The 21,575-nt window shown below is 43.2% G+C and overlaps 2 protein-coding genes across 7 annotated transcripts in view; one reads left to right on the forward strand and one right to left on the reverse strand.

Annotated features, from left to right (window-relative positions):
• The window catches only part of ATXN1 (ataxin 1), a 367,362-nt gene extending 366,919 nt beyond the window's left edge, over positions 1-443 (reverse strand). For 3 of the 5 annotated variants that reach the window (XM_074543277.1, XM_074543189.1, XM_074543262.1), the window contains exon 1: positions 329-443. The gene's annotated coding sequence lies outside the window, so the exon portion shown is untranslated. The remainder of the gene's footprint in view (positions 1-328) is intronic. The other 2 variants (XM_074543203.1, XM_026799801.2) reach the window with 2 other exon arrangements.
• Positions 443-11,107, forward strand: RBM24 (RNA binding motif protein 24). Of its 2 annotated transcripts, XM_074543315.1 has the most exons (5): positions 443-751; positions 1,282-1,405; positions 2,502-2,556; positions 8,083-8,134; positions 8,991-9,284. In XM_074543315.1, exons 1-5 carry the CDS (start codon positions 584-586, stop codon positions 9,144-9,146), a joined length of 555 nt encoding a protein of 184 aa, XP_074399416.1. In that variant the 5' UTR covers positions 443-583; the 3' UTR covers positions 9,147-9,284. The 2 variants fall into 2 exon arrangements, with proteins under 2 accessions (XP_074399416.1, XP_005481807.1); XM_005481750.4 differs by lacking the exon at positions 8,083-8,134 and having other exon boundaries at positions 8,991-11,107.
• The last annotated feature ends 10,468 nt before the right edge of the window (positions 11,108-21,575 follow it).

The raw sequence follows: 21,575 nt of genomic DNA on the forward strand, positions 1-21,575 counted from the left end.
CCTGAGGCCGCCCCTTTGCCCGGCGGCCCCGAGGCCCGACTGCCACCGCACGGGGGGCATCCAGCTGTTGCCAACAGCTGTGTGTCAGCCCCGGCCGCGCCGCGGCCGAGCGCGGGGTCCGCCCCGCCGGCGTCCCCGCCCCTGCGAGGAGGAGGAGGAGGAGGAACCGAGAGTGACCGACCCGGTGGCTTTTAGGGGGGAGGCCACTCAGTTGTTAGAGCCCAGGCCCTGCACTCCTCTTCCAGCTGCTGTTTCTGCTCGTTTCCAGCACTACGGCCGCCAGGCTGGCTGCTGCCCGGCCTCCCCTCCTCCTTTTGCCGGTACCTACCTCAAAACCGCCCGAGGCTGCGAGGCTCCGCTCTTGAAGGAGGAGGAAGCTGGGTCTGCAAAGGCAGAAGGGAATTGCATTGTAGCTGGGTGGCGGGGGGAAAACGGGGGGCGGGGGAAGAGAGGAGAGAGAAAAAAAAATTAAAAGGAAAAAAGGAGCGGGGCTGACTCTGGAAGCGGGTCTCGCCGCCCAGGACCCGCACGCCCCGGCCGCCACGCGTGGGTGCAGATCGCGGCGCGCAGGGCCGGGCTGAAGATGCACACGACGCAGAAGGACACCACTTACACCAAGATCTTTGTCGGGGGCTTGCCCTACCACACCACCGACTCCAGCCTGCGCAAGTACTTCGAGGTCTTCGGGGACATCGAGGAGGCGGTGGTCATCACCGACCGGCAGACGGGCAAGTCCCGGGGATACGGCTTTGTAAGTGCCGGGGCGCGGGGCAGGGCGGTGGGCGGCTGCGGGGGCGCATCGCGGGGAAACTTCCACGGGGGCCGCTCTGAGAGCTCGGGGGCCGGGAGGGGCTACCGAGCGTCCGGCTTTTTGCTTTTTCTCCTTTTTTTTCCCCCCTTTTTATTTTTCTCTCTCCCTGCTGGGGAGTTTGTCTAGAGGCGGAGGGGGTGGGGTGGGGAATTACTGAATAAGGAGATTGAGGGGGGGAATTACCCAATTCCTCGCACACCGCCGGCGCGCCTGTTGCTCGCTGATACGGCCGCTGCGGGGTTTATCTGCCGGCGGCCGAGCTCGGCCCGCGCCCTCCGCCCTGCGCCCGCCGCGGCTGCCGGCGCCCCGCTCCGCTCGGCGGGCGGGCCGGGGCCGGGGCCGAGGCTGGAGCCGGGCTCCGGCCGGGGGCCCCTCGGCGCCGCCCGCGGGTACGGCCGGGTCGCTGCTGTGGGCGGGAGGCTTCTCCTTCCCCGCGGAAAGGGATCTAATGCGCGGCATCGCCCGTTAAGGTCACCATGGCTGACAGAGCTGCTGCTGAAAGGGCTTGTAAGGACCCCAACCCCATCATCGATGGCAGGAAAGCCAACGTGAACCTGGCGTACCTGGGTGCCAAGCCGCGGATAATGCAGCCAGGTGAGGAAGCAGCCCTGAATGGCTTTTCTCTCCGTACCTCAGGTTTCTGAAGAGAGTAAAACTTCAAAAAAAGGTAGTGCTGCCCTCCACCTTCCTGAAGTACGCACACAGTTGGGCGTGCTTTGGTTTTGATGTTTAAATGCAGCATGTAGTAATTTTCTGGCTATTTTGCACATGTGCCTTATTTAAAAAACAAAAGCGATCAAAGATAAAATATCTGGAGTTCCCCAGGAAGACTTCCACAGCTCAAACACTTCATTGGTTATTCCTGCTGCTGGGAATGTGGTGGCGCTGACCATTTACAGTATCGTTGCAGGGTAAGATTGGCCTAGGAGTGAATCGCTTCCAATGTGTGCGGTCTTATTAATACAAACAATATCTTAATACAAACTTCTCAAGCAGTTGGGAGCTATTATGCAGATTTTAAAATGAAATGGCTTTTCCTAAGACCACATCTGAGACAATCTGATGTCCTAGCCACTTCCCAGACTGCTGCTTTGCAGCAAGAGTGAGAGGAGCGTGGAGTGTGTGCACATTTGTGCTCTAAAGGAGGTCATTCTGAATTCCCCCATGTTTAGCCTGATGAACACTTGTGCGAGTAATTAAGTGCCCGCCAAGGAAAGACAGGGTTTACGCTAGGGTGTCTGGAGAACAGAAATGAAGTTGGGATTTGACCCCCTGTGCTAAGTCCTGATGAGTAGAGGTGACTTAAATCTTTAAGTCTGTAGAAATTACACAAATACACCAATGAATGAAAAGTACCACACAGTCATTCAGATGTTAAAGTTAGGGATCCAAATGGAGCACCATGTAAAATGTGAACAAAAACTCTGTACTTGTTTAGAAAAAGTCATTTTCCTAAACATTTCTATGAAAGCGTGTGCTTTACTGGTTTAAGTTCTCTGTGTGTGTGTGTATGGACTGATATATTTTGCTTTCTAATTTGTGGTTCTACAGCCTTTTTGCTGTTGTTAATGCAGGCTGTTAGTAAAGGCTCTTCCTCTGCGGTTTTGTGTGTGTGTGTGTGTATACATATAGCATAAATAAGTGGCCAGAAAACACCCATACAGAGAATGCGATGTGTTTTTGTTGGTAGGTTTTGCCTTTGGTGTCCAGCAGCTTCATCCCGCTCTCATACAGAGGCCTTTCGGGTAAGTCTCAATGGGACCTCAAACAGGGGAGGAAAAAAAATCTTTTTTTAAAAATAAAGGAAAGAAAAAGTATGATTGTTGAAGGCCTCTTGCAACAGCATCCTTAAAGCTGGCCAGCAATGCTGAAGCTCTCAGATTTATAAATGTATACTCATAAATGCGCTCACCTTGTCGGTCATGTTCTAAATGCCGCAGCTGAGTCAAGTTGTGTGGGACGTGGCCCTTCCGACTAAGCACTCCAGTCCCACATGACCCTATGATAAAACAAGGAGGTATGACTTGATGCAAGATTGCTGTGCCCCATTTCTCTTTTTTCAGCTTGACTCAATGTTATTTATCTCTTTCTAATCTGACAGGGATCGTTTACAGTTAAGATAACTGATCAGAAGGATATGATGATAAGAGGTGGAATAGTTCTGTTTGGAATTAAACTCTGTAACCAGTAGACTCAAACACAAACAAGCTAAAATGGTGATTAACGATGCATGTATGTTTTTTCATATAGTCAATAGACCTCCGTGTGCTTTTTTTTTATTTATTACAGTAATGAAGTGGTGTTGATAGCTAAACTGTGTGCTTTTATTTAATTGAAAGAGCTGTAGTGAAAGTTTTTTGGGGGGGATCTTTTTTAATTTTGGTTTTGTTGTTGAGGAGTGACTTTGCCATGGGGAGCAAAAGGCCTTTTTTTTCCTTGCTTTCAAGCTGTAGCCTGTGACTTTTTTAACCATATTTTGTAGTGAGTGCTAAATTGTGTGACTTCTTGATTTTTAAGTAAATCAACATATTGCTTGCATGTTCATAATTTTTGGGAGGTTTGTTCTTGGGAAGGGTGTGGATCTCCTTATTAACGATGTGCGTCCATTTGGGCTTTCTAATTTGAGGGGATTTTTTCTTCGATCTGTCTTTAATACGTAGTGCATTTCTCCTGAATTTGAGTATAAACTATTCCTAAGTGGATCTAACTCTTGCTTTTTATAGGCATATCATTAGGAGTTGAAGTCTGCTTTAAGCTTTCCATAGTGCCACTTCACTAATGCACAGTGACTGAGAAACTCATTGTGAAATAGTGCCTTTTGCTAATTAATGCATAAGCTAACAATTAAGTAGGGAAAATGTATCATAGATGTATTTTGTTTATTTGGTTAGAATGGCTTTAGAATATAATACTTACCTGTTATTAAGCCACAACAGCTTCTCAGTAATTTGATTTGTCAGAATGGAAGGAAAAAACAGTTCCTATCCTGAAAACCACAGGAAAAAGTTTTTCCTAGAAACTTCATTTTAAAAGAGCATGCTGATTTTTCCAAGAGTGGGGTGGCTGTAAAAACTATCTTTTTTTTTTTTTTTTACCTTGTTATGATTATGCTCTACTGTATTTTGCTTGCTTCTCTGAAGTGTGAGATGACAGTGTGTATGCAGTGATCAGTTTATGATGTCTGCACTAAGGTAGGCAAGAGGCAGAGCACCTCCTCTCCAGAGCTGTTAAAACACTTGTTGAAAAGGGAACTACTGAATTGTGCAGGGATCAGCTGTGGAGAGACTGAGTATTTGCTGAGCACAACAGAAAGGGAGGATCTGTGGCAGTCCCTTGCTTAAAGGACTCTGCAAACGTAGGTGTCTTTCTTACTTTCCTTACCCAAAGCCAACAATAGATGACATAAACCATATTTAAGTCAGGGAAATCCTTCCAGCAAGCTGAATAAGGTTAGATTTCTAATGCATTGCACATAAATCTGAAAGAATGTTTGTCACAGAGTCACGTATATATGAAATTGGTAATTTTTCATTCATCCTTGGCTGTTGCATTTCTTTTACTATGTAAACAACAGAGATTACCAATCCTTCTTCCTCCTCAAAATTTCCAGTGACCTGTACCTTTATCTGAAGCACATAGTTCAGATTAAGGAGAACAGCATTCATTAGGATGAATGAACATGTTCGTTCACTTCATTGAAAGTAAGAGGGAATGTTTCAGCACTTATTTGAATCTCCTTCTGTTGAAGAGTTCACTTTTGCTGTGTAGTTTGCATTGAAATACATGGTCACCCTAAAGCCTTTTTTCTTCCTGTGCAGTTGCACTTGGGAAGTACACTTCCCTAATACGCGGTGTGAAACAGGCTGTAGTGGTGATTCAGTGCCAATACTCAGCTAATCCATACACAAAAGCTTTAGATCTTTTGTGGTTGAGTTTTGGGTTTTTCCCTAACAGTGCAAATTAGTGAGGTGCTGCCATATTTTGGTACGGTCAGCTGTGTTTTAGAATCACAGAATCATAGAATAGCCTGGGTTGGAAGGGACCTTACAGATCATGTTGTTCCAACCCCTGCCATGGACAAGGACACCTAGACCATGTTGCTCAGAGCTCCATCCAGCCTGGCCTTGAACACTCTCAGAGGTGGGGCATCCACAACATAAGGTTTCACATCTATCAAATAATAAACTTAAAATAATTTGATTATGTTACATTACTTTTACCGAGAAGATGCAGAAGTTCAATATTCCGACTTAAGTACAACACAGTTATGGTGGAGGGAGACAGAAACTAGATTAGCTTCAACACATGATGCATTTAAAATGCAGGGAATTTTTTTTTATTCAGTGCTGCAGAATAACATTTCTTCCTGCTCTTTACATTCAGCATCTATCTTACTGTTGATGTGTTTCATAGTAAGCTGTTTGATTACAGAATTGGTTATTTATACAGCTTTGTTTTCAGGATTGTTAATTAAAATACTATCTCTGAATTCAACAGGAATTTATGGAGGGGGAAGATGACTTTGTTTCCCAAGATAGCTTTTCTTATTTTGCTGATCTAATTTTTACTTTAATATTGGTGGGAAAATTCAAGGTTAATCATAGGTATTGCTGAAGGACATAACTGGTGTGGAGATTTTTTTATTTTCTGTCTAAAACCTGTACTTATATCAAAATGAAAACATACCCACTGTTTTCAGTAAGACCAGAGTTAAATCCAAAATTATTAAGCCCATTATCAAACAGTTGGCTGATATGACATGCTTGATATCTTCCAAGATTTAAGCAAATCTGCCTTTCTTAAGAGAGAAGGAAAAGCCCCCTCTTGAGTTTTTGATCAAAAGATCTGTATAATACTAGACTACAGATAGTCTGAAAAGAGGGAGTGAAGCTGGAACAGTCAGAAGTTAGCCTGCTGTTACGTCCTCTTAGTGGTTATCAGATAAAAGGAAACATAGTAAGGGTCTTGTATGTTTAATGTTTATGCAACCTATTTCTCTTAAAAGGAGAGCTGTTCATTGGTGAAAATCTGCTCTTTAACTATGCTTACAAAAGCAAACAATGCCATGCAAGGGCCAAAGCAAAACATTTTTTTTAAAGTTGAATATCTAGTTTTTTTGCGAATGTAATGCTGAGAGTTCTTTAACTAAGATGCACTGCTCCTGCTGAATTTCTCTATGCCACAGGTCTCTGCATTAGTCTCAAAAGTCTTCTTTCCTTTGAAATTATCGTTCACTTTATTGTTGCCTATAGGATTATTCTTGAGGTCTTTAGTTAAACATAAATCTTCTGTTATAACAACAAAGAAAGTCTTAAGGCACATGGCAGGGATGTAGGTCATTGAATTTTGAGTATCTCAAAGCTACAGTTGTTGCTAAAGTTAAATACAGCTTCTATTTTCCTTTATTGCAAAAGCATAAAAGAGTAAATACACGTTCCAAAACAAAAACTACTGCCAGGAAAGAGAGCTTAAGTTCTGTCAATTTCTCACACTATCACTCTGAAAAGTAAAGCAGCAGCTTTTATTTTAAAATTAAGGATACTAAGGATTTCTAGTGTAACTGGGAATTGCTTTTTCAGCTTTTGACCTGGCAGAGCATGAAAAGCAGTTGGGTTCTGAATGGCTGAGATCTTCGTGTCCTGGCCTCTGCAGTAGGTAGAAATTTACTTTGGCCATATAAAGCCATTTTATTTGACTGAAAACAGTTGTAGCATGACAGATGATCAAAAATAGCCCCACTGCAGCTTATGCTGTCAATCATCATGTGTTAAATGGCATGATGGAGAGGAGCCTGCACAGGGTTTATGTTTATTGTAGGGTAAGACGTGGCAAACAGATAATGTTTCATAACTTCACCACCTGTTAGTTTCTTGGCTTAAATAAACCAAGTCACAAGAGCTTAAGTAGAAGCACATGTATCTTTCTGTCTTTTTCAAGGATATGGCCGAGTATCCAAGTGTCTTCAGAAAATCTTAGTAACATCAGTTCAAGGCAACACAAGCAGCCTGAAAGGCTTTCTTATTGTCTCTTCTGTGAGAATTAGTCTCTTCCATAAGTGCTGAATGTAAAGATTGCTTTGATGTGATGTTAAATGGAGTCTTCATGATGCAAAAGAGTCTCTCTGTGACTTCAGATTTGTTTTTATACTTTTTTCCCTAAATGCTTAAGAAATATGGTGTAATGCTTATTAGAATTGTACTTGGTTGGTGACCAACACAAAATGCTTGCTTATGCTCCTCCATATGGAGAGCTCGGGTAATGATGTGTATTTAAATGCACAGAGCCAGCTTAAGTATGCTTCAAATGCACTTCTGGCTAATCACTTCATAAATTAGGTGAGTGTTAAAAACCCAACTTATGGTTTCGTTTTATGTTTTCTTTCCCTTCCCAATCCCTCCCTATTTGTCACTCTTTTTTTTTTCCCTTCCCACAATAGGAAATGAATTTCATTTACATGTTGGGTTTTTATGATTGTGGTGTTCATGTCTTAAACATGGCAACTGAACATTTCTCTCTGCTCATACTCCAAGCGACTGAGCTCTTTTTTTCTGAAAAAGAAAACTAAGCTGTTTTAAAGTCTATCACTTATTTTAAACTACGTTTTGCTATAATTCCAGTTGACAGTGTCCCCTCTGATTGCAAATGTTTCCTTGTTGACCACTTAAGTACATCTTAAAGCTGTTTTAAAAATGAAACAAAAAATCCCCCAACAAACCTTTCCATGAAATCTTGAATTTGGAGAATAGAAGACACTTTTTACTACTACAGTTTTCATCTGTGCCTAAAGTGTGTTCAAAGGTTGGTGCAGTCTTTAGAGGTGTCTGTAAAGGTAAAGAAATTCAGTATGAAATAGCAGTGAATCTGTACAGGAAGTTTTTGATGCATTTATAGAGATTCACTGGCTGGGAAGGAGTTGCATATATGAAGGACTTCTCTTTGGCAATCCAGATGCAAGAAAGGGTTATGAATGTAAAAGTATTTTTAAAAATCATATTATAATATAAAATCCAACCATGACATTAACATGTATGTACACTGTGTGCTAAGACAAAGATATGACCAGTTTTTAAAACTAAAGGGCTAAGTAAACAAGCCAAGAAAGGAAATTATGTGACTTGGACAAGATGGGAAAGTGTTTACTCATCTATTCAGAATGGTTCTTTCTTAAACTGTAAATTTGTGGTTTTTTTGCTTTTGTTAAGCACCAGATCTATTTAGACTTAATCTTATGCCCACCTCCCAAAAAACTCTATGCTGTATGTCTTGCATAGAAATAAACAAGCTGGCACAAAACAGGACATCAGTGACCTGATAATCAAACAGGTTTGACTCTTGTGTCCTTATGAACTTTTATAAAAGTGTGATGCACATGTACTTAGGAGTCACTGTTATGGATTTTAATAGCATCTATGTAGCTTCCCCTCAATGGCCTCTTGTGACGGAGTGAGCTGCACTATCGTTCGTTTGGAAAGTGTGATTCTTGCTGTGTTTACCACACTTGTGAACTCTATTTAAACTCCTTTGTCGCCTGTGTTGGTTTTTTTCTTATTTTTAATAAGGGTGACTGAGGTTGCAGAGAAATTAATGTGTGCTGAGTCTGCATAGCAACTTAAGTAGGGTTGCCACAATACCCTCTTAGCACGCCTCCCTGGGAAGACTTGACATAAAGTCAGAGTTCAATAATTTTGTTGCCTTATTGGCTGCTGTCGAACTCATTATAGTGATGCTGTCAAACTGCTCCGTTACTAATAATAAAAGTATTGCAGGAAGTAATTTTACTAAGAGTCAAATAGTTAAGAGAGAAGAGGGGTAATAAAAACGACTTACAGGTGATTTGAAAAACAAGTACGGCAATTTTCCAGATGGAATAATCAAGCTTAGTCCTTCAGAATTGTCTTAAAACAGACATCAGTAATGCTGGTACTTTGAATGGCCTTAAAGATAATATCCTTAAGGAACACCGAACACCCCAGCTTAACTCAGCTACAACGCTGTGCTTTGGAGCGATGCATCTCTTCGGGCCAGTGAGCTGATAATTGGTCCATTGAGTCAAGCTATTGTGGCAACCCTATGCACATAACAACAACTAAATTGAGTTTGTTTTAGTTCGGAGTATGGATATGACACTTAGGCGCTGACTCGCGTACCGACTCTAACTCCCTCTCCCATCTTTCAACAGGATACCCGCTCACTATGTCTATCCACAGGCTTTTGTGCAGCCAGGAGTGGTAATTCCCCACGTGCAGCCCGCGGCGGCCGCTGCCTCCACCACGCCCTACATCGACTACACCGGCGCGGCGTACGCGCAGTACTCGGCGGCGGCGGCCGCCTATGAGCAGTACCCGTACGCCGCCTCCCCGGCCGCTGCCGCCGGCTACGTGGCGGCCGGGGGCTACGGCTACGCCGTGCAGCAGCCCCTGACCGCAGCAGCGCCCGGCACGGCCGCGGCGGCCGCGGCGGCGTTCGGCCAGTACCAGCCCCAACAGCTGCAGGCAGACCGCATGCAATAGCGGACGGAGTCCCGAAGGAAGCTCACCAGCTCTCTCTTCCTCTTCTCGGCCTTCCAGTAGAAGTAGTTAACAGAGACAATTCGTAGTAACTAAGGAGCTTTAAGGAAAGCGATGCTATTGCGAAACTAAAGATTTTTATTCCGCTGTCTTCATACAGTATGCATCCAAACCTTGTTGTTAGAGGGGAAGGGTAGTGCGGCATGTCTAGTTTCAAGTATCAAGCCAGAAGAAAATGGGGGGAAAAAATACTGTACTGTCATGAAAGAGTGGCAGGAGTAGCAATGGGACTTCATCTTTTCAAATGAACAAAAAAGAACCAAAAAAAAGCAAAGATGTACTTTCTACAGTATCAGGGAAGCAAAACTGCCTTTTATAAGTAAGAAAATGGTATCTGAAAAATTTGAACCAGGGAAAAAACTTGAGTCAGCAATATGTAACCTTTAACCATTTAAGAGGAAATGAGCTTAAAGCACTGATTGTCCTTTCTAGCTTTCAGAAGTTGTCTTTGTGAGACAGGACCTTGTCACTGTCTCACTGATGGGCACCGAACAACCCAAGGAAGATGGCCGGCTGGTAAGATGGCGGACAGGCACCAAAGTTATTTTCTTCTCTGTCCTCTGGATGAGTGGAACTATGGAGCAAGTGATGTGGAAGTAAGGGGTGCAACAGCTGTAGAGACAATCAATAACACAGACAGTTCTGGACAGAACACATCACTCGTGCTCATGTGATGAGCTTGTCACATCCTAATCCCTCGCCCCATCCCGTTTCACTTTTGGGAAACTTTAACTGCTGGTGTCAGCTATTCTGATTCTAAAATAGGATCAGCCCTTTACTACAACAGCCTTCTCTTTCTATTTATTGCATCTATTCGTAACTTGTGAATAAAGGCAGGAAGAAGCCTAATTAATTAAAACCTTTTAAGAACTGTTTTAAGGGAATTTTCTTTTCTGAAACCATTTGTACGATTTTAATATCTATTTCAGGATTATATTTAAAGTATTTATTAGCAAACATACAGTACACAAGGCAACTTTTTGTTACCAAGACTGCAGTTCCTGAAGGGTTAATGGTATGTGATTTATACTGTGCCTTAATTGTTATGCTATTTAAAAAGAAATATTTATTTTGAAAGTTTTACTATGCTGCGCTCTAAAGAAAGCGACTTTAGATGTGACACTGTAAAATTATGTATTCATCTCATGGTATAAATTATTTAGTAGGCTTAGATGTAGCATATTAAATATTAACCTAATTAACTAAGGATGTTGACTTGGATTTATTTAAATTCAGTATGTGCACTGTATGAGGGTACTCTTAAATTAACACTTTTTTAGGTTTTTACATAAAATATTGCTAGTTCATTCTTTTTCCCTCTACTAGTTATTCATGTAGACCTCTCAAATACATTAGTGCCGTTTTCTCACTCATCTGTATGTAGACTGAATATTTTTCCCTTTGCTAGAAAATGCTGCTTTACATTGTCCTGTGAAACTACAATACTTGCAATTTTTATTCTTGACCGAAATGGAATTTAATATTTTACACTGTATTGGATTTTTTTATACTTGAACAATTTCATACAAGGGAAGACAGGATAGCATTTTTATGGACTTTATCCAATGTCACTGGATTTATTTGAAGTATTCTGAATACTAGCCAGTGTTACAATGTAGACGTGACTCTCCTGTGCATATTATTTATTCAGTATGTATATTGCTTTACAACATTTCAGATCTCTTAATCTATTCACTCGTATTAAAACAATTAAAAAAATGTTGTCTCATCCTGTCTCGTGTTGTTCTTGCCCAAATTGTCTTAGATCTTGTTTAGTTAAAACTAGAGGGGAAATCTTTTATATAGTTTTCCTGGTCTGTGGGGTGAATAGCAGCATGTACACTGACTTCAAATACACAGAATGATGGGAACTGTATTACATGGAGGAGATTCTGTTGAGGAGATGGAGAAGATCCATTCCAATGTTTGTCATAAAGTAATTCAGAATGGAAGGGACTTTGGAAGGTCTGAGGTCCTTTATGTCTTTGTCCAGTCAGGTCTTTAAAAATCCCCATATGGAGACTGCACAACACTGGATATTCTGTTCCACTACCTAATTATTCCCGTTGTGTCATTTTTTTTCTCCCTTCTATCTAACCAGCACCTCCCCTGCTCGTTACAGCCCTAGTCTCATTGTTTGGCAGAAAGCCCAGCCCTATCTTGGTAATCTTCTGTTAGGAACTGGAAAATTGCTGTTCTTTTCCATAGGCTGAACAAACCCCAGTGCCTCACCCTCTCCTCACAATTTTCATGCTTCAACCTCCGGCCGTCCTGCTGACCCTTCAGTGGAGTCGTTCCAAGTCTGCCAGCAGCTGTCATGTACTGGGAGCCTCTAGACTGGACCCACTATGCCAGCTGTGGTCTAATGAGTGCTGAGTAAAATGGAATAATCAATCTCCTTGATCTGCCACCTGTGCTCCTGTTGATACAGTTTGATGCACTTTCACTGCTGCCAGAGTTTGCCACTGACTCCTGTGCAGCAGGCCCCAAGCCTCCCATGTCCTTTTCAGCAAAGCAGCTAACCACGCTGTGGGGGTTAGTCCACCTGAGGTAAGGAGTGCTCTGTTTGTCCTGACTGAACTTCATGATGTTCCTGTTTGCCTAGTCCTCTAGCAAGCATAGATACCCCTGAATGGCAGGCCTGATCTCTAGGGTCAAGTACACCCTCCAGTAAGTATAGTCAATCTACAGACCTCACTATACTGCATCCCATCTCTCCCTCCAAGTCATTCACAAAAGTATCAGACCAGCCAGATCCTGAAGAAACTCCACTGTAACCAGTGGAGACAGAGCATAAACCTTTTTGACCAATGATTCAGTTAGTTTTTTTACCTAACTATCCATTTGAAATTGGATACAAGGATTCTATGGGAGACTACATGGAAAGCCTTGCTAAACTCAAGGTAGACAACATTGATTGCTTTCCCTCTTTGGCAGATGAAGTCACCTCATCACAAGAGACAATTAAGTTGGTCTGGCGTGATTTACTCTTGTAAATTCATGCTGGCTGTTCCAAATCACCATATTCTCCTTAATGTGCCTGGACACTTCTGCCAAGATGGCTCCATGGTTCCATGGATGGTTCCATGATTGTTCAGTATTTCCCTAGATTGTCCTGCATGCCCTTTTTCTGAAGATGAGTGCATCGCCTGCTTTTCTGCAGTCACAGAACACATCTCCAGTCTCCATGACCTTTCAGTGACGACAGCAAGCAGCCTCAGAATGACAATATCCTCGGGTGCAACCCATCAGGTCTAATGGGTTTATATGGACTGAGCTTCCTCAAGAGGTCCCTGAATCAATCTCCTTCCACATCTGGCAGCTTTTTGGTCCTTGAACTCTTTCTACAAGCAAAGTGATGTTACTAAAAACCTAAAGGTCAGGACATCTTTTTGCATATAGTAATTGAACTGGGAAGCTGCTCAGATCCAGCTGGTGATGGATTTGTAATCTTTAGGACTACTTAACATTTCAGTGTCAGTCCAAGCCACTAATGACCAAAAGGAGTTGCCACCTGATATCTGAAAGAAGGCTGTGTGAAATGCATGGCAGCATTAGCCAGTTCTTTGAGGAATGGGGTGATGTTCATACAATCTTCATACTGAAATTCATCACTGCAGCTATCACTCTTACTGTGACTTCAGCAGAAGCACAAGCTTGACTGCAGAATTTGAGCTGCTCTTTCACCCACAAAAAGGGTCTTTTTCATCTGCAAAAGAAGGGAGTAGTGAAATTGAAGGGATAGAAAAGATTTTTCCTGGTCTTGAGGTCAGACTTCATTTCACCATGGACAATTATGAAACTCCAGAACTGAAACATTCACTAACATCCTGGCCTGATGCTGTCATGGTTCTTAAAAAGTGTTTCAAGCCTGGCTGCTGAGAAGTGTTGCTGAACTGCCCTTTGCAATCTGACCTTAAGATCTTCGACCTGGCAGAGCACACTGTAGTGTGCTCTGCCAGGTCAAAGATCTTAAGCAAGATAAGCGTGTAAACACCCAGCAAGGAAGTGAGCAGGAAACAATAAATGCTATTTTCTGCTCTGTTCTTCTATTTCCTTACCCTGGTCTTGCTCCAAGAGGCTTGCATAGAAGACATGGTATCAAGTAGGAATCAAAGTCAGAAGTGCCTCTGAGAGAAAGGCTGAGCACACTGCTGGCATGCTAACCTTCTCTTGGATACAGGATGAAGACAGCATCCTTTCCCGACTGATGCAAGCCCCTGACAATGTCCTTGGGCCTTCCCCTGCCTCTGCCTGGAGGTGACAGACACCCCCAGGGAGGGGTGTGAAGGGGAGTGCTTGCTGCCCTGGAGGGGTCTATCTTGTGGTAAGCCACAATGGGAACTGAATAAAAGTTTATGACTCAGCTTATAATGGTCAATCGCATGCTGGCTCTAACTTGACAGAATAAATAACATCAGCAAAAATGTAAATGTGTGAGCTCCACTAGCAAACTTAGCTTTGAGCACACAACATGAACATTAATGCTTTCTTTTGATAAATGAGTAGCTGAACAGACTTTTGTACATGAAATACACCTCAGTAACACCTCACATACATGAAATGTCAACAGTTCACCAGGACCAAAATAAAAAAACTGAGAAATAGCAGCACATAATTATCAAATATGTGAACACTCAGAAAACAATGTTAGCATTTTACTTGTGAGATGGTATATATGCAAAAAGCTGCTCACAATAAAATTTCCAGTTGAGTTTCCAAAACCTTCAAGAGAGTTTCTATATCAAAAAGTGACCAGTGCTAAGTTTCAAGAAGCTGAAACTAGGAAACATTGCTAAGGAATATGTAGATCAAAAGAGGTGCAATACTTTGAAAGGTTACATTGATGACCTCGTTGCTATAATAGCAGTTTTTCCTAATATGCCACCTGTTATTTTCCTATTAACTAGTGAACATAACTTGGCATTGCTAAACTTCATTGATTCTACTTGTTCTTGGGTTTTTCAAACATGCAGAAGGACTATATTAGAATGAAAATAATGATGCACCCACTCAAAGCACCTCTTAGTCTTGTTCATCAGATGCTTACACATTTGAAATTGAGCAATTCCCTAGCTATGCTCAAACCCTTGTGGGAAAAATCATTCTATTTTGAACCTATGTATCAGTTCTTAAGAGCCTGCATATGTTTAAAATAACATGGTTATGTGTGAATTTACAAAATGCTTACTGTGACTGATGATTGGGCTTTGGGGGCTTGTTTGCAGATACTTTTATCCCTCCAAAATGAAGTGTAAAATTATCAGAAAAAATTAAGATTGACACAGTGTCAAAGAATAAGGAGAAAACTACAACCACGACTGCATTCAGATGAGCATATAGAACAATTATCAGCTTATCTCATCCTAAAGAAAATTAGCTCTGGAATGTTTCCCAGTTCCATGTGCCAATTTTGCTGAGATAAGCCATGAATTTGGGCTAGCTTACACTATCATAATTTTTGACCTAAACAGTCTGGGAAAAGGGAGGAATCCACCAAATTCTGTTTCATCACCAAGCATCTGAAAGTCAAAACACGCTATCCAAATTAATTGGTTAGAGGTCTCTGACATACATATAATCCTCAGCTCAGTATCCTCATGTTAATCTTTGGACCAGACTTCACTGTGCCTCCTGCTTCTTCTCTGTTCTCTACATGTGGCTGTTGTGGGTGATTTGTTCCCCACTCCTTTACAGGGCAAGGGCTCTTGCAGCTGCCCAGTCACTTCCTTCTTAAGACTTACACTAAGTAAAATAAGAAAACCCCATTGTCTTTCCCCTCAAAATTTACAAAATCTGGACAAGTCTTTACAAAATAGCTCTTTTTATCTGCAGCTCATCTTCTTCTGAATTTGATGACTCCATTTGAACCTGAGGAAAAGATGTCAAAATACCAAAACCGACAGAGTTGGGTCATAAGCAAAGCTCAGTGAATCCATCACCTCTCATTAGGCTGTTAAAAGAGTTTTCTCATTGCACTTGCAAGGACATGAATCAATCTTTACAACGCACTTGAAGAACAGAACACATTTTTATCCAGCAATGCAGATAAGGGATTTTGCCACCCTGTGAAAAACTTGGACTTTTGTTTTTGCTGTTGTTGATGATGTTTTTTGGATTTGTAGTGATGACAAAAATAAGCTAAAGTATAAAACCCTGCAGTAAAAAAACTTGTTTCCCTTAACAGTAAAACTGGATAATTTAAAAAAACATTTTATATTAACTCCCCCAATTTTTTAAAATAACAAATTGCTTAAAAGCAAAATATCCCTGCACTTAGAAGCAGAAGAGTAGATTGTTTTTGTTTTTTCCTGACAAGAACCAGTAGAATTGAAAGGCTTTCAACAAACACATCACTGCATATTCCAACTGCTACAAAGGGAAGGCTGATTACTTGCTCAAGGCTGTGGATACTATGGTGTTGCCAAAAACTGGGATTACCTGGCTACTTGCTCAAACTGCTGGAATTCATCTCCTAATTTGATCACTAATAATATTTCTGAAAGAGGATAGAAATAATGGAAGTCTAGAGGAAAACCTTGTTTTCACTGAGGGTAGGTGGACAATTTCGGAATCACAGAATCACTTAGGTTAGGTAAAGAATGTTAAGATCATCAAGTCTAACCATACTGTTTTATGCAGACAAGTAAACATGGGGAAGAACAACCCAAGCGTAACAAGCTTTTTTCATATAATGACCAAAGCTTTTAAAAGTGATGGACACTCTCAATTAAAATGTAATTTCTTCATCGCAATAGCAATGAAGGACTTAAAAGTGGCTGCTCTCTTTGTCCAGTATGCTCTTGCCCTAGCCTTGGAAGATCAAAAGTAGCACATTAGTGGAATGAGGAATGTTCACAATTTCTTTTTCAATATATGATTATGGAGTAGTGTGAATTCCTTTATATGAATTCACATTATGAGCACTATTTAAGGAAAATCTGTTCTTCATTAACCAAGGCTTAGGCATCATAGTATGTGAGTTTATGCATCAATCTTTCTTGATTTTCATCAGTATTAGCTTTTCCTCCATTAGAGAACTTCTTTATCAACTAAAATATTTTCTCCTTTTCTGTAAAGTGAATCATTTCACTAACCCAAGTGCCATCATAATGTAGGCTGGTTTTCATGTTAAGTGAGAGTGAAGAGATCTCCAGGCTTTATTCTTCTGTAAATGTCACCAGTTCCATGTACACTACTGTGTCTTGAAACTGGTTTTCCTCTGACCTTATCAAGAAGGGCTGTCTGCTCTAACAACACCTGGGATCTTGCCAAAAGAAATCAGAATCTGAGATAGAGTTCTGAGAACAGCAGCTGAGTGTGCAAACAGAAGTGTGCCCACCAGCCTTCAGAGGGCTGCTGTCAGCGGGGAGCTGCCCTGGCGTGGCTGCAGTGGGCGAGCTGAGCGAGCGCCTGAGAAGGGCACATCGCAGCTCAGAGGCTTTCTTTGCCTGCATGCATCAGCTTAGCTTAGCAAAGGCCAGCCAAAGGGCAAAGAAAGCAGCTCTGTAGTGTCTTTCTGGGTGTCATGGTTTGAGCCTGGCACAGAGCCAGTGCCCCCCCATGAAAATGCCTCACCCTGGTGTCTGCTGTGAGATGTGACCAGGAATAAGCAAAACAGGCTCTAACTTAAACATAAAGAACACTTTATTACTTAAACTACAGGAAAATAGGGAAAGACTATAAGGAAAAGAAAAAAATGAAATTGAAAACCTTACAAAAAAAACTTTCCTCCTCCCCACTCCCTGACTTTCCCAATCCGATACATTCTCCCAAATCAACTGCCCAGCCTTGGCCCCACACTTTAGTATACTCAAACTGCAGTTCATGAAGAGGAAAGGAGTCCTTCTTGTTCCATAGGCTTCTCCTGGAAACACACTGAAACCTCGTGTGCTTCCTTGTCACTTCGGCACCGCCCGGAAAAAGTCCTTTTGCCGCTTGTGACATCTTCCTTCCATGCCCAGTGCTCTCACCACTGACGGCATGGACCAGAGCTGCTTTTAGGGTTGTCTTTCAAGGATGCCTTGTCTCACTCCAAAAAGGCACAGTCTCTGCTTTGGGACATCTGTCCCCCCCATATTTTTCCAACCCCCTGGGGCCGGGGGGTCCTCACGAATGAACCCTCCTGGTTTTGAGGCACTGCCTCCCCCTAAATGCAGTCTGTGTCACAGGAACAACTGAGTCCATGGCCACAAGAAAAGTCCAGCCAAAAGGCCACTCCAAATCATCTCTCCCCATCCAATCATCTCCACGTTCTTCGGGCCAGGTCCTTGTCTCATCTCATCTCTTATCTCCCTTCTTATTCAGCTTCGAGGAGGATTAGCATTTTTGCAAGGCCCCAATCATGAAAGAAAGGGTTAAAAGTTTTCAGTCTCTGTCTATCTCAGAATGCTGGTAGAATGCTGGTACTCCCACAGGTGCTGCTGCTCCACCGGCCAGGCTGCACTCTTCCCTCCCCTTTCTCCTCCTGGGCGGCTGCTATCACATTCAGACGCCGGCTCTCCTCTCTCTCCCTCCTGGGGGGGGGGAATGGCTGCCCGATGTCTCTTGGGGCTCCCCCACCCTTCCATCCTTGAGAGCTTTCTCACCCCCATCTCTGTCCAGGCCCCGGGCCTACCGCATGGCTGCCCTCCCCCGCCCAGCAGCAGCGGCTGGGCTGGACGGGGCAGAGATCTGACCTCTTCGCCGCGACGTTCCAAGAGAGAGTGCCAAGGGCAGTGCCCTGCTTTTAACCCCTGTGTATTCTCGGAGGTGTGTCCAAACCCCACTGGCTACACCGGGTGCCAGTCTCAAACCCAAAACCTTCATTGGTTTGACCACAGCTTCCCAGAATTCCCACTCCTTCCTGGTCAAACCACCACATTCCACCCTTCACCTCCGAGAATACACTTTCTAAAATTATCAACAGAATTACAAAACACTTCTACACAACAATACCTTAGATTCACTATCTATCTACCTTAACTTAGTACATGCTTTTCTTATTCCTCTTGGTCCCATCTCACAGCTTTATCTCATCATTCTCCCGTAATTCGATTCCCGGTCAGGGAACCAAAAATTGTCATGGTTTGAGCCTGGCACAGAGCCAGTGCCCCCCCATGAAAATGCCTCACCCTGGTGTCTGCTGTGAGATGTGACCAGGAATAAGCAAAACAGGCTCCAACTTAAACATAAAAAACACTTTATTACCTAAACTACAGGGAAATAGGGAAAGACTATAAGGAAAAGAAAAAAAAAGAAATTGAAAACCTTACAAAAAAAACTTTCCTCCTCCCCACTCCCTGACTTTCCCAATCCGATACATTCTCCCAAATCAACTGCCCAGCCTTGGCCCCACACTTTAGTATACTCAAACTGCAGTTCATGAAGAGGAAAGGAGTCCTTCTTGTTCCATAGGCTTCTCCTGGAAACACACTGAAACCTCGTGTGCTTCCTTGTCACTTCGGCACCGCCCGGAAAAAGTCCTTTTGCCGCTTGTGACATCTTCCTTCCATGCCCAGTGCTCTCACCACTGACGGCATGGACCAGAGCTGCTTTTAGGGTTGTCTTTCAAGGATGCCTTGTCTCACTCCAAAAAGGCACAGTCTCTGCTTTGGGACATCTGTCCCCCCCATATTTTTCCAACCCCCTGGGGCCGGGGGGTCCTCACGAATGAACCCTCCTGGTTTTGAGGCACTGCCTCCCCCTAAATGCAGTCTGTGTCACAGGAACAACTGAGTCCATGGCCACAAGAAAAGTCCAGCCAAAAGGCCACTCCAAATCATCTCTCCCCATCCAATCATCTCCACGTTCTTCGGGCCAGGTCCTTGTCTCATCTCATCTCTTATCTCCCTTCTTATTCAGCTTCGAGGAGGATTAGCATTCTTGCAAGGCCCCAATCATGAAAGAAAGGGTTAAAAGTTTTCAGTCTCTGTCTATCTCAGAATGCTGGTAGAATGCTGGTACTCCCACAGGTGCTGCTGCTCCACCGGCCAGGCTGCACTCTTCCCTCCCCTTTCTCCTCCTGGGCGGCTGCTATCACATTCAGACGCCGGCTCTCCTCTCTCTCCCTCCTGGGGGGGGAATGGCTGCCCGATGTCTCTTGGGGCTCCCCCACCCTTCCATCCTTGAGAGCTTTCTCACCCCCATCTCTGTCCAGGCCCCGGGCCTACCGCATGGCTGCCCCTCCCCCGCCCAGCAGCAGCGGCTGGGCTGGACGGGGGAGAGATCTGACCTCTTCGCCGCGACGTCCCAAGAGAGAGTGCCAAGGGCAGTGCCCTGCTTTTAACCCCTGTGTATTCTCGGAGGTGTGTCCAAACCCCACTGGCTACACCGGGTGCCAGTCTCAAACCCAAAACCTTCATTGGTTTGACCACAGCTTCCCAGAATTCCCACTCCTTCCTGGTCAAACCACCACACTGGGGAAGAAGGTCTTGGTGCCCACTAGAACTTCAAGAATGAAGCTGGCTTCAAAGATCTTGTGTCTTGTCTTCAATATAATGAAAAAAAACGTACAAAGTGCCTTAGCCAGATCCCGACAACAGCAGTGGTGCTTGCCAGCAGTTCTCTAAGAATACAGGTTGGCAGAGATACAAACAGTGTGTGGAGGAGCCTCAAGGAATCTGGCTTTCCTAAATGCAGGGAATGGCAGCATTAGGCAGAAGCAGGCACTGTCTCTATTGCATTTAAGATACGGTTTATTGAAATGTGGCTGCTCTGTATTAATGACCCCTTGTTTCAGCAGGACAGCTGGGATGCTGACTGCCACAGCCATTGCTGCAGAGAGAACAGAATAGCAAGCTTTAGGCACAATCAAATGAGCTTAATTTCCAGCCAGGGCCCAGACTGAAAACAGAATGCATGAATGTGCCCTGAGAGAACTGCAGGAGACCAGAAAGTTTTGCTCCAAAGGGGTAAAAACTAGTCTGCTTGGTAATGGAGAAAGTACAACTAATTGCAAACAATAAAAGAGTTTACTGGAGTCTCAATATTTATTGAGGTGTTTAATGTGATTATGAATATGGTATGATTGTCTGGAGATCAAAAACTGGATGAGAACAAGGGTGGTTATTGCCCATTTGTTGACCTCTGAGGACAAAATCATAAATATATCAACATGAAAAGAAATTGTTTCTTGGTGGGATGTTCTTCAATCTAAGCAGGTTTACTTACAAAGTCTCAGGTTCTGTCACTCATACAGGTAAAAGATCTAATGATACTGACTTTAATTCCTAATTCAGCAGTGATCTCAAGCAAAGAACATTTAACAGCACTGCTGACTTACACTGGTGTTCAGAAGATTCTTGGTGTTTGCAAGTCTGTCTGGCTACCCCAGAAAACAACTCATGAGGGTGTTGTTGTGGAGCAGAGCAAGCAGCATGCAAACCCTTCAAGCAGCTTTGTGTTCTACCAGGCATTGATCAGCTCTCAAACTTATAGAACGGGAACAACTCCTAATACCTGTGTGGGTTTAGTGGAAGAACAATTCTGCTGTTCAATTTGATGCTGGAAAGAAGAAAAAGGCAGGACATGTTATTGTTTGTGATGAAGGGTCCTCTTCAGATAATGACACGGTGTAGAGGAGAGGAGGGGAAAAAGAAATATTTAAGCGATGCTCAGTTTCTTTCCCAGAGTTTGAAGCAAATAATCAGTAGTAAAATTTCACATGCTCTCATTTTTGAGGAACAGTAAAAAGCAGTCTTGGGATTGTTTGAGAAATGATGTTTTGAGTAACATCACTCACTCAAAGAGGAGAATGTGTGGAAGCCATGCCAACTACAAAATTAATGTATCGTGATCCATTTAAATGGAGCTGCCTAAGCACATCCCTAGATCTCACAGCAGCTTGTCTGGATATACAGGTTCATGCTCCTGCTGCAGGAGGTCCTGCAAATTCAGTCTCTCCATGACTGCCTCATTTTAAATAAAAATATAACTAACCAAACCACTTTTGGTTGGACTCCTCCTTTCTCAAATTCTACAGCTCCATGTCCCTAGGCACCTTTCCTGGGGGGAAAATTCTCCTAAGTCACAAGGTGGTGCAAGCTACAGACAAACACCTTCTTAAGGTACAGGCTGGAAAGCAGGATGTGCAGAAGGCTGAGTGATTTCAACTACCAAAAGCAATGCATTAAAAAAACCTAGCTGGACAGTGCCTCCCCCATTATTTCTCAAATCCACTATCTCACTTCTTTTCAGATACGTGCACTAGAGCTCAT

This window comes from Zonotrichia albicollis, chromosome 1, assembly GCF_047830755.1.
Source record: "Zonotrichia albicollis isolate bZonAlb1 chromosome 1, bZonAlb1.hap1, whole genome shotgun sequence".
NCBI lineage: Eukaryota > Metazoa > Chordata > Aves > Passeriformes > Passerellidae > Zonotrichia > Zonotrichia albicollis.

Excerpts from the sequence above, each read along its gene's own strand:
- RBM24 (XM_005481750.4), top strand. The coding sequence starts at position 584 with ATGCACACGACGCAGAAGGACACCACTTACACCAAGATCTTTGTCGGG. Across the intron at positions 752-1,281 it reads AGTCCCGGGGATACGGCTTT|GTCACCATGGCTGACAGAGC; the intron begins GTAAGTGCCGGG and ends TCGCCCGTTAAG. Across the intron at positions 1,406-2,501 it reads GCCGCGGATAATGCAGCCAG|GTTTTGCCTTTGGTGTCCAG; the intron begins GTGAGGAAGCAG and ends TTTTGTTGGTAG.